Genomic DNA, 16063 nt, shown 5'->3' with positions numbered 1-16063 from the left:
TAAAGGGAGGAATCAGGGTTAGCCTTCAGGACTGTCTGATACCAAATTTCACCTTCCTCCCTTTATTCCATGTACTTCTAGAATCCCTTCAACTGGAGAATTCTATTATTGAGAGTAATTTGAACCTTTTCCCTTGCAATAAGCAGAAAGCTTTTCTTTGCAAACCGAGTGAAATAAGCAAGGGCCAATGCTACTAGGTGATGATGAGTTTTTAAGACAGCTTAAATATTAAGCTGATCAAATAAGATCCGCCCTAAAGAGGCTGCCCTTACTGGCTGCCATCATGATCCTCATTAAGCATTTATTAAGGTTTACACTATATAGCATCTGGGGTAAGTTTGAGAGGATAAAGAAATGCATAGAAAAATCTTTTCTCTCCAAGGATTGGAAAAGGAATTGGAAAAATGGAACTATGTATTCAGTGACTTTATTTTTTAAACTCCAAATTAGGGCACATGATCATTCATTCAACAAGCATGCTTTGAGCACTCATCCTAAAGCTGAGTTCCAGGGCTTCAGAAAAGATTAGGAAATCACATTGTCTTCTCTATCAGGAAACTGAGGGAGAGGATGCATAATAATTCGTAGGTGCAATGTTAACAGTCTGTCCAATAAAATGTGCTTAAATCTGATATGTGACTTTATTTTTAAAAATCCCTACCTAGATAATACTGTTAGTTAACATTTATTGAGCACTTTCTATGTTCCAGGTACTTGCTTTACACTTTCTAATCCATTTAATTCTCATAATGGCTTATGGGTTTTATTATCCCCATTTTTCAGAAGAGGAAACTGAGACAGAGAGGACAAATAAATTGCCCAAAGTCATGCAGCTACTAAAAGAGCCAGGATTCCAATCCAAGGCATCTGGTTTCAGAGCCTATATTCTCAACCACTCTGTTACTGAGCCTCCCTTTATCTTTTTTTTTAATTATTGATTGAATAATTTTTATTAAAAATAGTGAGACCCAACTTAGAAATAATGTATATTTGTTAATGGCGTATTTGAATTATGCACTGAATATTGAAGCTGAGGCTCCCAGAAACCTGGGCTATGTGCTTGTCACACAGACTTGCAAAATAAATAAATAAGTCACTAAAGCATACTAAGGATTATACCAGACTTAGAGGACTTCAGCAGGTCATCATTGTCTTTTTCCTTCATCCTAAGAAAATCTCCTCTATTCACGATGGCAGCAACCTGCAGCAAGTAGTACCTGGACAGTAGAATCCCTTGGGCTAGGGATGATGCTGTTTAAACCTCTTCCCATACAGGAAAAGAGCAAGGAAGGGGGAATAGAAAGGTTGCACCTGATCCTTCAGGCATACACCTGCATGGAGGGAGGGGCAGAAATTCTTAAGAAGCAGGGACATGGGAAGAGGTCTCTTTCCATTCTCTTAGCTATAAAAAGCTTACTGATTCAGGGTCTTCCTGCAGGCTGTTGTCTCTGCTTATCTACAATTCTCTGCTCCATGAGCATGACCAATATCATCTTTGCCTTAATAAATCCTATTCATTCTTCAGGTGCCCAAGAAGCTGTTCCTATATCCCACCACTCCCACCTCTGCCCCCAAATAAGTTTAAATACTTTCCTATCTCCCCACATTTTTCTTTTGTAGTATTTATGGTAGCTTGTCATTAAATAATAGTTTTGAGTAGTTATCATCATCTATCTCCCCAATCTAAGGTCCACCAGGGCGGGAACCAGGTGTTTCTTATTTATCAGTGTGTCCCCATTACTGAACACAGTGCCAACCACACAGCAGAGCCTCAGTGTTTTCTTCGCCTGGTGTATATGTATGTGTTAAACAGAGAAACCAAACTAAACCCTTCCATTTTTTACTTTCTCATTCAGGGAAGGATGAAAAGGAAGCCCCTGCCACTCTAGTGGAGCCTAAAGTCCCTGAGACGTCTCAAAGCAAAACTGAACATATGGTATGCACCTGAGGTATATAGAGTTTGGGGAAGGTTTTCACGGAGCCTTGGCCTTCTCGTCTCTGATGCTGGGTGGGGTGGGGCCCTCCCCTGTGGGTTTTTGATTTCCACCCAACCCCTTGATGTCAGACTGTCTTTAACTTTGAGACTCTCCTCAGGCAGAGGAGGAAGGCCAAAGAACTCCTAGAGCGTGGGCTGGTTCTTGTCCTACCTGGTATGCAGACACCTCTTGCCATTGCCTGATGGTGGGCTTGCCAACTGCCCCAAGAAATTGGACTCGTAGCATGCGTATGGGTGTCCTTCCAAAGCTTGTGACCTATCTACCAACTGCCATCAAAATAAAGGGTGGTGATGAGACCTATTTTAACATCTTAATTCCAGCTTCCAGAAACTGAAAATGACCTTTTCCTCAGACATCACATTTTAAAATGTAATAGGCTCTCCGATTAGAAAAAAAGAAAAGAAAAGAAAAAGAAAAAAAAAAAAAAAGGAAAATCTGGCAAGCAGTTAAAATCCGTTTTAATATTCCCAGCATTTAGCCAGGAGAAGTTATAGACAGAATTGAAAAACAGCCTGAGTTTTTGTGTTGTTGTTGTTTTTTAAATGCCCAGATTAGAACAAAATTCATCTTAAAATGATGGGAGGCCTCTTCATGCACTTCACACGTTGAAATATTTTAGAAAATAGTATCCATTTTGGCAAGCCTCTTGCCATGCAAGAAACAACAGCAAATGCTTTTCTCCTTGAGTGTTAAGTCTGTTGTGAATAAGATTATAAAAAATATACTTGCTCTTTTATTTTGCCTCTTGTTTAAGGATTTTATTGCAACTCTGAGATAAGTGATTCTTCTCACATCCCTGTATAAACAGAATTCATTGTCCCACTTTTTAGAAGGAGAAATTGAAGCAGAAGGTTGGGAAAGCAAAATTTTCTATTGTCTCAGAGAAAATCATTGATTCACTCATTCATTTGTTCAACCACGAAGCATGTCTTGGGAACCTACTGTGTGCCAACCACTGACCAGACTCCAGGTACACAGAAATAACCATCTCACAGGCTCAGCCTCCAAGGAGATACGCAGACAAACCCAACATCCAGTCACAAATGCTGTGATGGGTAAAGAGACTACAAAGAATCACTTCTCACCCAGTCCAGGGCTCTCAGGGGAGGCTTCCCACAAGGAGACTATGAACAGGGGCTTGAAGAATGAGTAGGAGGCTAAACAATCAAGGTGTAGGCGGCAAGAAGGGCTTTTTTAATAGAGGTAACAGCATTATAAAGGCATAAAGCAGCTTCACTTTTTCAGGTTGTATGTGCATGGAGAAAAATATGTAGGATTAAAAGAAGATAATCTGGAGAGAGAAGCAAGAACAAGTCCATAAATATTTTTGCGTGCCAAGCAAGAAATTTGAACTTCATCCTGACACAGTGGGACCAAAACAGTACAGGGTGTATTAGTTTTACTTTGTTAGTTACTTTAGCCTAATTCAGGTCCATACAAATGTCCCCTTTCCCTTATATTTAATGCTCAAAGAGAGTGTTGAACTATCTGAAGATATATAAAAATTATTTATTAATAAAATTAATTTCTCAGATGCAAGGGCAACTTTGATTTCTCTAAAATTATTCACCAAAATGTATGCAAATGTGCATTAGCCTGGGCAGATTTTCTAAAGCTTTAATCAGACTTCTAAAGTGGCCCAAAGCTCTAAAAATATATATATAACAATCACTATTCTAATTTGCTATTTGGAAACTTTCTACTTTTCCCCAAATTGATTTTATCACAATAGAATTCTTTTTATCGGAATCCCTTAAAACTCACCGGTTATTTGATATCCATGTGGCTACAATTTCATATAACATTTTATTATTTCAAACAAAAGAATTCTTTAAATTCCCCAGAAGCAGCTTAATCCATTTGTTAACCAACTCAGAACTTGGCTTCTTATTGCACTTACTATTCTTTAGGGCTCTGGGATTTTCACAGCTTATATGTGAGAAGTTTGAGACAAAGGTACAAAATTGGAAAAATACAGACATTTGAAAGTTGGAGGAGCACAGATGGTATACAAAAGTTAGAGGCATAATTTTATGGTGAATTAGTTAGGAATATTTAGATTGCAATGAATAGAACCAACTCTCCTAGCTTAATTTACGGGAAGAATAGAGAAGCATAGTATGCTACCTAAGGACAGACATGCAACAATGAACTAAAACCAGAGACTCTTTAACACCTAAATCTTTTCTCTCTGTTGTCAGCTTCATTCTCTCTCTCTCTCTCTCTCTCTCTCTCTCTCTCTCTCTCTCTCTCTCTCTCTCTCTATTCTATCCCCCTCCCCAGACCAGCTTTTCCTCATTTCCAATACACAGACTAGAAAGCTTGCTCGAGTTCCAACCTCTCACACAGAATCATCTCCATTTCTCTCTCATAAATAGTTCCAAAATTCCTGGACAATAGGTTCATTGGCCTATTTTGCATTAGATGCCCAGTCCTGAACTATGCAGATAGAACATGGTGGTTCTCTCCATAACCACATATATGGGCAGGAGAGCAATCGCTGGAAAATCAGGGCTGGGCAGATCAAACAGCAGATGCTCACTCTCTCCACATGGTACGGGACAGGATGCCTTACATGGCACTGCTGGGACTCATTTGTATATTTTATTCTAAAAATATCTCCATTTTATACTGGGTTTTATACTGGGCATGAGGTTAGCATGCCAACATGAGCTAGATATAACATCTTATGTACTTCTTCTAGTCTTGTGTCTACCATAAGTTCTGCGTGATCTTAGTGAATCACTCACATTTGGGGGGTGGGGTGGCTCCGCTTCCTCTGTTAAATCCACAGGACAGGCAGACTAGAAGTGCTCTAACAGCCTTTAAGATGGGCCCACAAGACTAAAATAATATCACTACTGTTTCAATCACTCTTTTGTCAAAAACCTCACACTCATGATCCAGAGGTTTTCCAACCAAGAAGTGACGAGCATTGGAGGAAGCCCATTCTCCACAGATCACGCTAGTATTAACACAAAACAGAGTAGAATTTCATGAAAAGTCCCAGGCAGTTACAAAGTCTTTCGCTTTGTGCAAGTCAGAAATGAAAACTGAATAAAAGTCATGATGTCACCCTTCTCTTAACAACAATAGCAACAAAAAAATCTTAACATGTTTCTATCCAGCAAGATTTGGCAGATATGGTCCTATGGCGCTGAGGATTTGAAACTCATCCTCTTAGCTTTCCAAAGCCATACCTTGCAATAAATCTTGCTCATTGTGTGGCCTCATCTTTGGCCAAGAGACTGGAGAAGCTCTGGGTGGTGAAGGTGTTGCCAGTGAAATGTTTGTGTTGTTTTGGTAGAAAACTCCAGAAGACGAGCTGCAGCCAGAAAATCCCCCTGCTGAAACTTTAGCCCCAAAAGATCCTCTGAGCTCCTTGCAGATCAGGCCTGTCTCCCAGCCTTTTATCCATCCGGCCATGAAGAATGAGTATGAAGAAAGTGAGATGTGGATAGACAGGTTCAGGAAGCTGGAAAATGCCCTCTACTTGTGTGATCTGAGTAACACAGGTGAAGTATGGAGGTTAAAGCTGACATACCTTTCTATTTCTGTTCAAGTCTAAAAGTGGGCACCTCGTTTTCTTTCACTTCTTGAAATAATAATACAATTTGTATATAAACCATGTGCCTGGCACTGTGCAAAGCACAATCAGGAAGTACAAAGATAAATCAGACACAATTCCTTACCAGCTTGCTTATAATCTCCTTGGGTCCCCAATTCTTCCTCTACTCCATTACCAAAGTCTAACCTACAATCCACTCTTATAATTCCTCAGATTAAAATACTTAGGGGGCTCCTGACTGCTAACAGGATAAAGTCCAAACTCCTTAGCAAGGTAAAAATCTTGTTCTTTCCACCTGACCAATGTCTTTTCCTACCACTGCTATTCTCTCTGCATGTCCCACCCACTCATAATGAATAACTTCCTTTCCTCAAACACACCTTGCTTTCTCATGCACCTTTGCCTTTTCTAACCCCAAAGCCTTTCATCTGAGCTGTCTGCCGTCTGCCTCTCCTCTTCCTACCCCACCTCCTGCCAATTCCCCATCTTGTCCACCTGTCTAATTAATGCCTAAACATCTTTTACATTCGAATTCAAACACTACTCCTCTGAAACTCTCCAAACAGATCTAGGCCAACTTTCTTCTGGCCTCTCTGATTCTTTAACATTCATTGTCATATTTAATATATTGCTTATTTTTATTTGGGGGCTTATTACTATCTCACCAGTAGACTGTATTCCTTTTTTATCCCTGGTATCTTGCATAATTCTGTTCAATATTTTTTGAGGGAACAAATAAATGAACCAATGTACATAAATATCTATATCCAAGACAGAAGGCAATAATAATAAATGCAGTTAGACTGTGCTGCTATGAAGGCATTCAGGGAAAGGAGAATTTCTTCCTGGGGAGGTGACCAGAGAAGGGTATGTTAATGTTAAATTGATCACTAAACATCAAGTGCAGTTTGGACTCAAAGGAATGAAATAGCGTTTTTTGGCAAAAGTACAAATACTATGTGTGAAGCTCAATGCAAGGAGTTTGGTTTAGATAAGATAGACTATTCAAAAGAATATGAAATGATAAAGATAGAAATATAGAATGGGGGCAGATACTGAAAGGTTTTAAATGCCAGCCCAAGGAATTTGGATTTAATTCAAACATAGTGAGTGGCACTAAGTATTTGTAACCAGAAGAGTGGTGTGATGAAGTTGTACTTCGGAAAGATCTTTGGTGACTGTGCAGAATGAAGGAGAAAGTGAAATAAGAGAAAGCAGAGAGGAGCCAGAATGACATCTAGACCCAGATCAGAGACACGGAGAATGGAAAAAAGGGAGAGATACAAAAGCGTGGACTGAAACTGTCCTGAATCAACACAGAGTGGCTTGTGAAGAGTTAGTACACACATTGGTCCTCTCTAGAAGTAATCATGTAGCAGCAGCAATATCTGTCTTTTCATTATCTTTGTGTGCCTTTGTTATTCTTTTTGTTTTCTTTTGTTTTGAATTTCCAAAGCAACTTAATTCTAGACCACATGAAGTATAACTACCATAAAAAAATCCAAAAAACCTGAAAACATTAAATGAATGATTCCCCTGGCTGAATTATAGTTATTTAAATTAAAATCTTTTATCAGCCTGGCACTGTGTTAGAGGCTGGACCAATAGGAAAACCAGAAAGGATGCAACAGGGCCTCTCTGGCCTCACGGAACTTACTTGTAGGTAAGACATAGAGACTGGTAAAATGCCAGTTTAAAACGAAAATTAAAAGACAGTGGTAGTAAAGTATTATCATCGAAGGCACAAATGAGAGTTAAAGAGTCAAAAGGAAAGAGAGAAGAGGTGAAAGGAAGCTCACCTTCTAATATGAGCTGCAGTACCCAGAGTGGGCTCCATGGGAGAGAGGGGGCTTAAACTGAGACTGGAGGCCAGGTAGACTTTGGATAGTTTGAAACCATCTTCTGCAAAGGTTAGAAGGTGAGAATAAGTCTGATACAAGAGAGAGAGAGCTGGACAGGCCTGGAGATTTTCAAGCTGGGCACGTGGTAAAGTTGGACCCTGCTGTGAATCCTGGGGGCTAGAATGAGGCTTCATTCTCTGCCCAGTATTCACCAAAGTTCCATCCAGAAGACAACATAGCAAAAAAAGCAAAACCTGAGATGGATTATTTAAGGAGGATACCGGGGAAAGGGCAATCAACAGGTTATTGAAATAACCCTGGGTCGAGGTGTTTATACCAGGATGGTGAGAGTGATGGTGGGGTGACAAACAAAAACAAGGCAAAAATCTAAAAAACCAAAAAAAAACAAGAAAAGACATTTCTAAAGAAACATACTGAGTTTCAATGATAGATGATGGATCATAAACTTAGTTGCTAAGAGAGTCCCCAAAGACTGGGACCTTTCTCATACTTCTGAACTGTTCTGAGTCAAAACAGAGTTTGTTGACTTTGGAGGCAGATTCTGACGGATCCGAAATGCCTTTCTCATGGCCTCTTCACTATTTATGTCTGTTTTCTCTGTTTCTATGAAATTCATTCGTTCCTCAACAGCCAAGGAATGTGTCAGCCAGATCTGGAAACATCTACAACTGTCTTTAATGAGGAAAGAGGACTAACTGAGGTCACTTGGTTGGTTTATTAACCACGGTATTTATCCGACCACCACGGCCCCATTCTAGATGCTGAGCAGATGATACCTACTTTGCCCACGGATGAATCACTGTTCTTTATTATGTGCGAGGAAATATGTAGGCCAGGGTGTTCTTCATCCGGGATGAGGGCAGACCATCCATCATCAAATCAGCATTTCTGGGAACCTACTGTACTTATTCTCTAATGGGGGTTGTCAAGAAAATAGCCTTGAGGAGAAGGGAGAAGGAATGACCATGAATAACTGGTCATGTTTTCTAAAGAAAAAAGTGTGGTTGAGATAAATGTCTGGGCAAATGATGCATTTGGAATTTTCCCAGTGAACTAAAAGCTAAATAGAAAATATTTTAGAGTTCAAGGAGGCAGACTGCAATGAGAGCCTTAAAGGACATTCTCTGTACAGGCCTCGACTCTACGTACACTGCATCCCTAAATTGTCACGTCAACCTTGTGCAAAAGGGATTAGTGTCCTTATTTACAGAAAGGAAAAGCCAAGCTCGAAGTGATAATATGATAGCCAGAAGGAAGTTAAGCCACAATTCAAACCCAGCTCTATTTGACTTCCCACCACTCCAAGTCTTATGACATACTAGAAAGAGCACGTGTTTTGCTTGTTTTGTTTTTTTAATTAGAAGATATAGATTCAAGTCCAGACTCCACTAATTACTGATCCTTAAAAGCCAGTCACTTACATTCTCTGAGCCTATTTCTTCATTTATAAAATGAGACTGATAGTAATAAAGCATACCTCCCAGATGGGAAAAAGGATCACATGAGGTAAGAGATTTGAAAATTCTTTGTAAACCTTTAAAATGACATGGATGTTAAATGGGTTCTTATTATTTCATTCATTTTGGTTCTGGTTGGAAAAGACAGGCTTTCCAATGCTCAGATGGACTGTAAGACTTATTTTATGCAGCTGTTCTGGGCACCCCCTAATGACAGAGTAAATGGGACAGCTACAAATTTCAGTCAGTGGACTTTTGTTTGACTCTAGGAATCCTCTATCAATGGTAAAGCTTAAAAGAGAAAATACCACTGTGATTCCTAGATGTATTGTTTAACATTATTTTTAATTTTTAATTATACACTAATTGGTATATATTTCAATAATTTCTAATTTTATTAAACTATGTTCTTATATAATATTTAAACAATGTTGATGATATAATTGTTATAATTATCCTATATTAATATTTGGCATTCATGAGTGCTTACTAGTACTGGATACTGTGTGCACTGAATATTTTATTGATTTTCACACAATTTAATCATTTCTATTTTACATATTTATATAGAGACAGGGTCTCACTATGTTGCCCAGGCTGGAGTGCAGTGGCTTTTCACAGGCACAATCATGGTGCACTGCAGCCTTGAACTGCTGGGCCCAGACGATTCTCCTGCCTCAGCTTCTTGAGGTTCTGGGACTACAGATGACTGCCACCATGCCCAGCTAATGATCCCTATTTTAAGGTTGAGGAAACTGAGTCTCAAAAGTTAAAGTAACCTCCCTAAGGTCTCAGAGTCAGAAACTTGCTCCAAAGTCCATGACACATGTTTCCAGAAGCAGGATTGGGGAAATGTCCAGAGGAAACAAGCCTAGGCAAAACTGAAAGCAGCCACCCAATCCAGAGACCTTCAAAGATGCAACTGGCCAACTGGAAGCGTGAAGTTTATAGGGAAGAAAAGAGCAATATTCTAGTAAGTAAGATAGACAATAAATAGGCAATAAGCAAACAGGAATAGCCTAGAAAACAAACTGGAATGGAATGGAATGGAATGGAATGGAATAGAATAGAATAGAATAGAATAGAATAGAATAGAATAGAATAGAATAGAATAGAATAGAATAGAATAGATCACATTAAGCCCCTACCTGTTAAGAATACACATTAGAGAGCAGTTCAGAGGGGAGCCTGGTGCTCAGAAGCTGTTGCACATCCAAATAAGAGCAGTACTTACTGGCTTGAACTGAGATGACAAGTATCCACCACTGCCCAACTCTAATGGACTAGGAGTGACTTTCCACAAAATGACCAAGGCACTGCCTCTGGATTCTTCGAGGAAGAATTTCACTGTCACTCTTACAGTCTGCACAGATAAAGAAGAGTAAAAGAGCAACATGTAAGAGATGTATCTTTTGTCCATTAAAAAATATTTAAAAAGCTTTCCATGGTTACCTGTAGCTTAGATCTTCACAATTCAAGGAACATAGGTAGGAAATAATATGATCCCTACCTGAAGCAATCTCTTCCCCTTTGTTCCATAATGTAATGTAGTGGTAAATCTTAAGCAACCAAGAGACTTACCAACTCTAGCCTCAGTTTCTCCCTCTGTGAAATGGGTTGTTGTGAGGATTAAATGAGTTAATATTGGGAAATGCTTGGAGCAGTGCCTGGGACATAGTACATTATATATATAAATGTCAGTCATAATAGTTATTCTTGTACTCTGGTTAATTTTCTGCATAACTTAACTGCCTTAACTTGGTCTGGGAGCTTCTGAAGGTAACAGATCAATTCTCTAAATTATCTATATTCCCAAGCACAATATATGACACAGATAGAGACTTATGAATCAGATCAGAGGCTTATGAATGAGTCATTAATCTCTGATGATGCCATGATTTATACGGAAACTCCCCTCAGCAACTATCAAAATCTACTCAATCTTATTGCAGAAAGCTATCAATATTGGTATTGGTGTATATATACCATGTGGGTACCAGAGCATATCCTATAGTCATATGCACCGCCATCTCTATTACACAAGTTTGGATCTGAGCCATGAGAAGTTAAATGATTTACCTGTGATGACACAGCAAGCTGGAGAGAGTCACAGTACAGTCTGCCCTCTGTATTTACGCATTCCGCATCTGCAGATTCAACCAACTACAGGTCAAAAATACTTAAAAAAAATGAAAATTAAAAATAACAATACAACAATGAAAATACAAATAAAAATCCAGTATAACAACTATTTACATAGCATTTACATTGGATTAGGTATGTAATTATCTTAGAGATGATTTAAAACTATGGTCCCCAATCCCGGGACCATGGATTGGTACCAGTTCATGGCCTGTTAGGAACCAGGCTGCACAGCAGGAGGTGAGCAGAGGGCAAGCCAGCCAAGCATCATCTGTATTTACAGCCACTCCTCATCACTCGCATCACCGCATAAGCTCCACCTCCTGTCGGATCTGTGGCGGCATTAGATTCTTATAGGAGCGCAAATCGTACTGTAAACTGCACATGCGAGGGATCTAAGTTACACACTCCTTATGAGAATCTAATGCCTGATGATCTGAGGTGGAGCTGAGGTGGTGATACTAGCACTGGGGAGTGGCTGCAAGTACAGAGTATCCTTAGCAGAGAGCGTTGACTGCACATAAAAATGTAATGCGCTTGAATCATCCCCAAACCATCCACTGACCCACCTCCCACCCCCCACCCCCATTGGTCCCTAGAAAAATTGTCTTCCATGAAACTGGTCCCTGGTGCCAAAAAGATTGGGGACTGCTAATTTAAAGTATATGGGAGGATATGCATAGATTATATGCAAATACTGTGCCATTTTATATTAGAGACTTGAGCATCTGTAGATTTTCATATCTATGGGGTCTTGGACCCAATCCCGTGGATATCAAGGAAGGTCTACAAATACATTTCCAGAAATGCATTAAAAAGTAAGCTGTTTAAATGCTGCATGTTTAGGAACCTGTTTGGATACTTCAGCAAGATAAAAAGAAACTAGAACAATTAGGAATTAATTTTAGCAGGCACCCTAGCTGCTTCAAAAATTGGCCTTAAAAGTTTTATAGCTACAAAGGACAAGCTTAAATTGCTTTAGAGTGTATCTATGGATTTGACTGCACTCCATCTCCCCATCTCATTCTCTCCCTCTCTAATCAACTTCAAATTACTCCTGAAATCTATGACCCATATCCAGGACTGTAAATACTTTTTTAAGGTGTCACCTGATTTTTAAGAAGGTTGAAATTGCAAAATATTATATCGTGGAATTTAGTTTTTACCTAGAGGGCATTCAAGCTAACATAGGTTTCTCTGTTTATCCCTTCCTCTTTAAAAAAAACCTTCCACTCACCCCATCCAATCACAGGAGTCCTGGAGAAGGAACGAGCTAGACGCCTCATTCACAACTACAATCTCATTTACAACCTGTCCCTGAGCCCTCGGAAAATCGACCAGGCCTTGCGGAGATTTCGTTCAGGAGAAAATATGCTCCTGGAGCCAGCGCTGCAGTACTTAAAGGAGCTATGATAACAAGCCCATATTGTGAGAACAGATGTTTCCCTTATCTCCCTTTTTACCCAGACACGAGTTTCTCCCCAGCCGGAGTGTAGCGGCGGAGGCATTATCAGAGGCGAGGCCGCTGCAACTATTGTCGATGCGTTTGATTTGGACTTGGTTTCTGGCTGTAATGCTTGCTCATAAGTAGCTCAAAACAATCAGGGAAAACCAGGTTTTCTGTTCTGATGTGGCAAAAATCCAGTTACTTAAAATCTGCCTTTCTTCTAATAAAGCTTATTATTAATGTTACATGTTTGATTCTTTTTCTAGTTTGTTAATCAAACTACGTTTTTGCAAACTCCGCAATTTCCATGTAGTAAAAAACATGCTAAAAGTTTTCAACTCCCCAAAGTGCCTGGACCATAGTAGACCTAAATACATCATTTTTGCAAGATTTCATCCTTCCCATAGTCATTATTCTAGGAAGGATTTCCACATCATAAGAGAAATAAAGGTATTAACAATATGTTATATTAATAGTAAGCAGTAGGAGAACAATTTCAAGGGAGGTTTTCTGAATAAGTTCAATATTTTCTGCAATACAAAACTATACAATGTTCCATTGTCTCTAAGGATATTTCCTAACAGTTCTGAATAGACGTTTTAAGAAAGAACTCCTAGGACTGAGAATTTGGGGAATAGATAATGTCCTCTGCTCTCTGTGGACAGGAAAACCAGGTAAACCTTTACACTAGTTCATATAGCTCTTCTGTCCTTAACATGCCCCCGACTTTACACCTCCCACACAACACACAGTTACACACACATCACAGCACACAGGTAGCATGACTCACTGAAGAAGCACTGGCCTGGGGCCTCAGAGACAAAGTGTCCCCAGTACCATCACTAAGCAGGATACTGGCTGGTGACCAGAACACTAATTGTCATATCGTCATGGGAAACAGATTAAGCCAGTTAGGGCAAGGGGAAAATCAAACAGAAAGGCTGCTGAGCACCCCTTTTTACCCATTTTATATAGTGGGGTATCTCATGAAGTCTTAGGAACAAAACATCTAGAGCAAAGCCATTTGGATCCACTAAATACTCTCTGAGAGTCTTCTAGTCTGACATGCTTTAGTGTTTATAGTTCCTGAGTTGCACAGGAAAAATGATTTGAGACTGACCAACTCCGTATCTTTCTAGAACCCTGCTAGCTGCCTTTTTAAGTCAGAGCAGTAAGCAAGGAGACAAGGCTTTCTTATTCCACCAAAATGCCAAATAAGGAAAATTTGAATATTAGGTCAGACAATTTAACATGCGTGGGGCAACTACTGTGTTCCAGGAAGTTGACATATTTTGTTGCATCCAACTCTGATTCAGTAAGACACATTTTACAGCTCCATTTGACAGATAAGGAAACAGAGGCTCAGAGAAGAGAAGAGTAAGAAACTATTAACTGGTTGCGCCAGTTAATAATTTGCCAGAGCGACGGCACTTCCTGGGAGGCACTGGTGAAACGAGACTTAGAAGGTCCCATCAGACCCTTCATCTCCGTGGGAAGTGGGCTGGAGGGGCAGTTTGGGTAAAGCAAGGCCCTAAGCCTAAAGCCAGGGTTATTAGATTAAATCAGAAGATTCTGCATAGCAATGATTTTACCTTGCCCAATTCTTAATATCCCACGTCTAGTTCCTGACACGTAGCTTCAGTGCCACCAAGTTAACAAATGGAGGGGACTCCATTTACATAGAATGCAGCCTGAAAAGTGCCCTAGAGTTGTGTGGCTGCAGGTCAGGCAGAACCTGCACTCCTATAATATCAGCTGAATGAATGATTCTGTAAGTGGGGTAACCTTGGCCAGATCTGGGTCCACGGTCATACCAGCACCATCCCACCCATATTTCCACAGAGAGTGGAAAGACAATAACCCTTAAAAACAGCCCATACCCCTGCACTTTGTAGGGGGTAGTCTTGGCAAATTGCTCAATCTTAATCTCCCTAGGCTTCAGTTTCTTCATCTATAAAATGGAAGTTATTGTGCCTGTTTGCAGGAGTGTTATCAACACTGAAAGCAATGCCATTTGGACAGTTTCTTCCACGTAGTAAAGATGTACCTTTTCTATGGCCCTTCCCTTAGCTAATGAACATTCAGGAAGTCTAAAAAAAGACTTTGGACAATGGTCTGTGTGAAATGGCATTGGGAGGTCAGGCTACTATTATAGCATGAAAAAATTTTGAGGTGTATCTTCCTTCTAGAACCACGTGACAATTGCTCTTGAATGATCTGCTGTCAGGAATTTTCCGACTGCTTTAGCCCAAGAGAAGTGTGTGTGTGTGTGTGTGTGTGTGTGTGTGTGTGTGTGTGTGTGTGTGTGTGTGTTTTAAAGAAAAAAAATATTCTGATTCTTGTTAAAATGGCAAGGCAGACTTTATTCAGAACTATCACAATAGGTATAGTGGCTACTACAATGCAGTTCTGCAACAGGTGAGAGAGATTGGATATGGGGCTCAACTCTAAATACAACAAAGAAAAGTGGGAATTTACAGTCAAGGGGCAGTGGGGAGGGGTGCTGGTGGATGGAAAAGTACTAAGAAGCAGCACCAGAGGAAAGGAGGTGTTCTGGATAAATGGACCTAATAAGATTCCTGCTGAAGGCAGCGGGTGCTCAGACATCACCTGGGGAGGATGGGATTTGATCAGATATCAAGGGTAGGAGATTCCAGCTAAAGCAACTTAGCAGGATTCTTGCTAAAATTGGGCTCTTGAAGATATGCCCAGAAATGGAGCCTCATTGAAAAAAAGAGCTCAGAGGAGCCGGATTAGTGTTTGGTCCAGGAGAGAATCTTTGTGTGTATGTGTGTGTGTGTGTGTGTGTTCATTTGCAAGACTAGAACATTGCTGAAGTAAATATATAATATTAATACACATTAGTTTTTCTCTAAGTAAACACTAAAAGAACCAAAATTCAACTTAAGTCATAGAGAAAAGCTTAGCTATCATGATAGCAGAGGTTAAAAGAGGCCTGGCCATGAGACACAAACAGGATAATGCCAGGAAGTCATTGTGTTTCAGAATATTGCTATGATCTCTATGCTGGAACTTCATGATTTGCTTGTAGAAAATCTGTTACTCGTCTCTCTTTTTTTCTCAGATCTGTGGCATTTTGTATAAGCCCCATGGCTGTGTCATTGTGAAATTCTAATAAATGCCATATAGGGAAGATCTGGTCACCTGTGGCCCTCAAGGCCCCATGTGGCCCTCCAGATCCCCAAGCAGGGACTCTGGACCAAATCCAAACTCCACAGAACAAATCCCTTTATTAAAAGAATTTGCTCTGTAAAATTTGGATTCAGCCAAGGGCTGCACTCAAGGATCCAGAAGACCACATGTGTTCCCAAGGCCAGAGGTTCCCACCCCTGGCTCTGGTGTCTATGGTCTTGAGCAGTTTCCTCCTGCAGAACCTTTCTAAATGGAAGTGTCCAGGCAGTGGACTAGTTGGCCCACAGTATGCTCTGGAGAGACTCGGTGCCAGCCCCAAGTCTCCAAGAGCCTCAGCCCTTAAAGATGGAAAGAATGGCAGAGGCAGGACCTTCCCAGCTCGGCAGACCTTTCCAGCTACGTACCCTGAACAATACACTGCCTACCAGAGAGCGTCA

General features: G+C 40.2%; 1 protein-coding gene across 1 annotated transcript in view; it reads left to right on the top strand.

Annotated features, from left to right (window-relative positions):
- C2H1orf87 (chromosome 2 C1orf87 homolog) overlaps positions 1-12685 on the top strand; it is a 71904-nt gene extending 59219 nt beyond the window's left edge. The window contains exons 10-12 of the mRNA XM_012785150.2: positions 1857-1936; positions 5305-5512; positions 12279-12685. Of these exons, the coding sequence (XP_012640604.2) occupies positions 1857-1936; positions 5305-5512; positions 12279-12439 (449 nt within the window). The 3' untranslated portion in view covers positions 12440-12685. The remainder of the gene's footprint in view (positions 1-1856; positions 1937-5304; positions 5513-12278) is intronic.
- Positions 12686-16063: the final 3378 nt, after the last annotated feature.

This window comes from Microcebus murinus, chromosome 2, assembly GCF_040939455.1.
Source record: "Microcebus murinus isolate Inina chromosome 2, M.murinus_Inina_mat1.0, whole genome shotgun sequence".
NCBI lineage: Eukaryota > Metazoa > Chordata > Mammalia > Primates > Cheirogaleidae > Microcebus > Microcebus murinus.
Note: the sequence above shows the minus strand (reverse complement) of the source record. Positions and strands in the feature narration are given on the sequence as shown.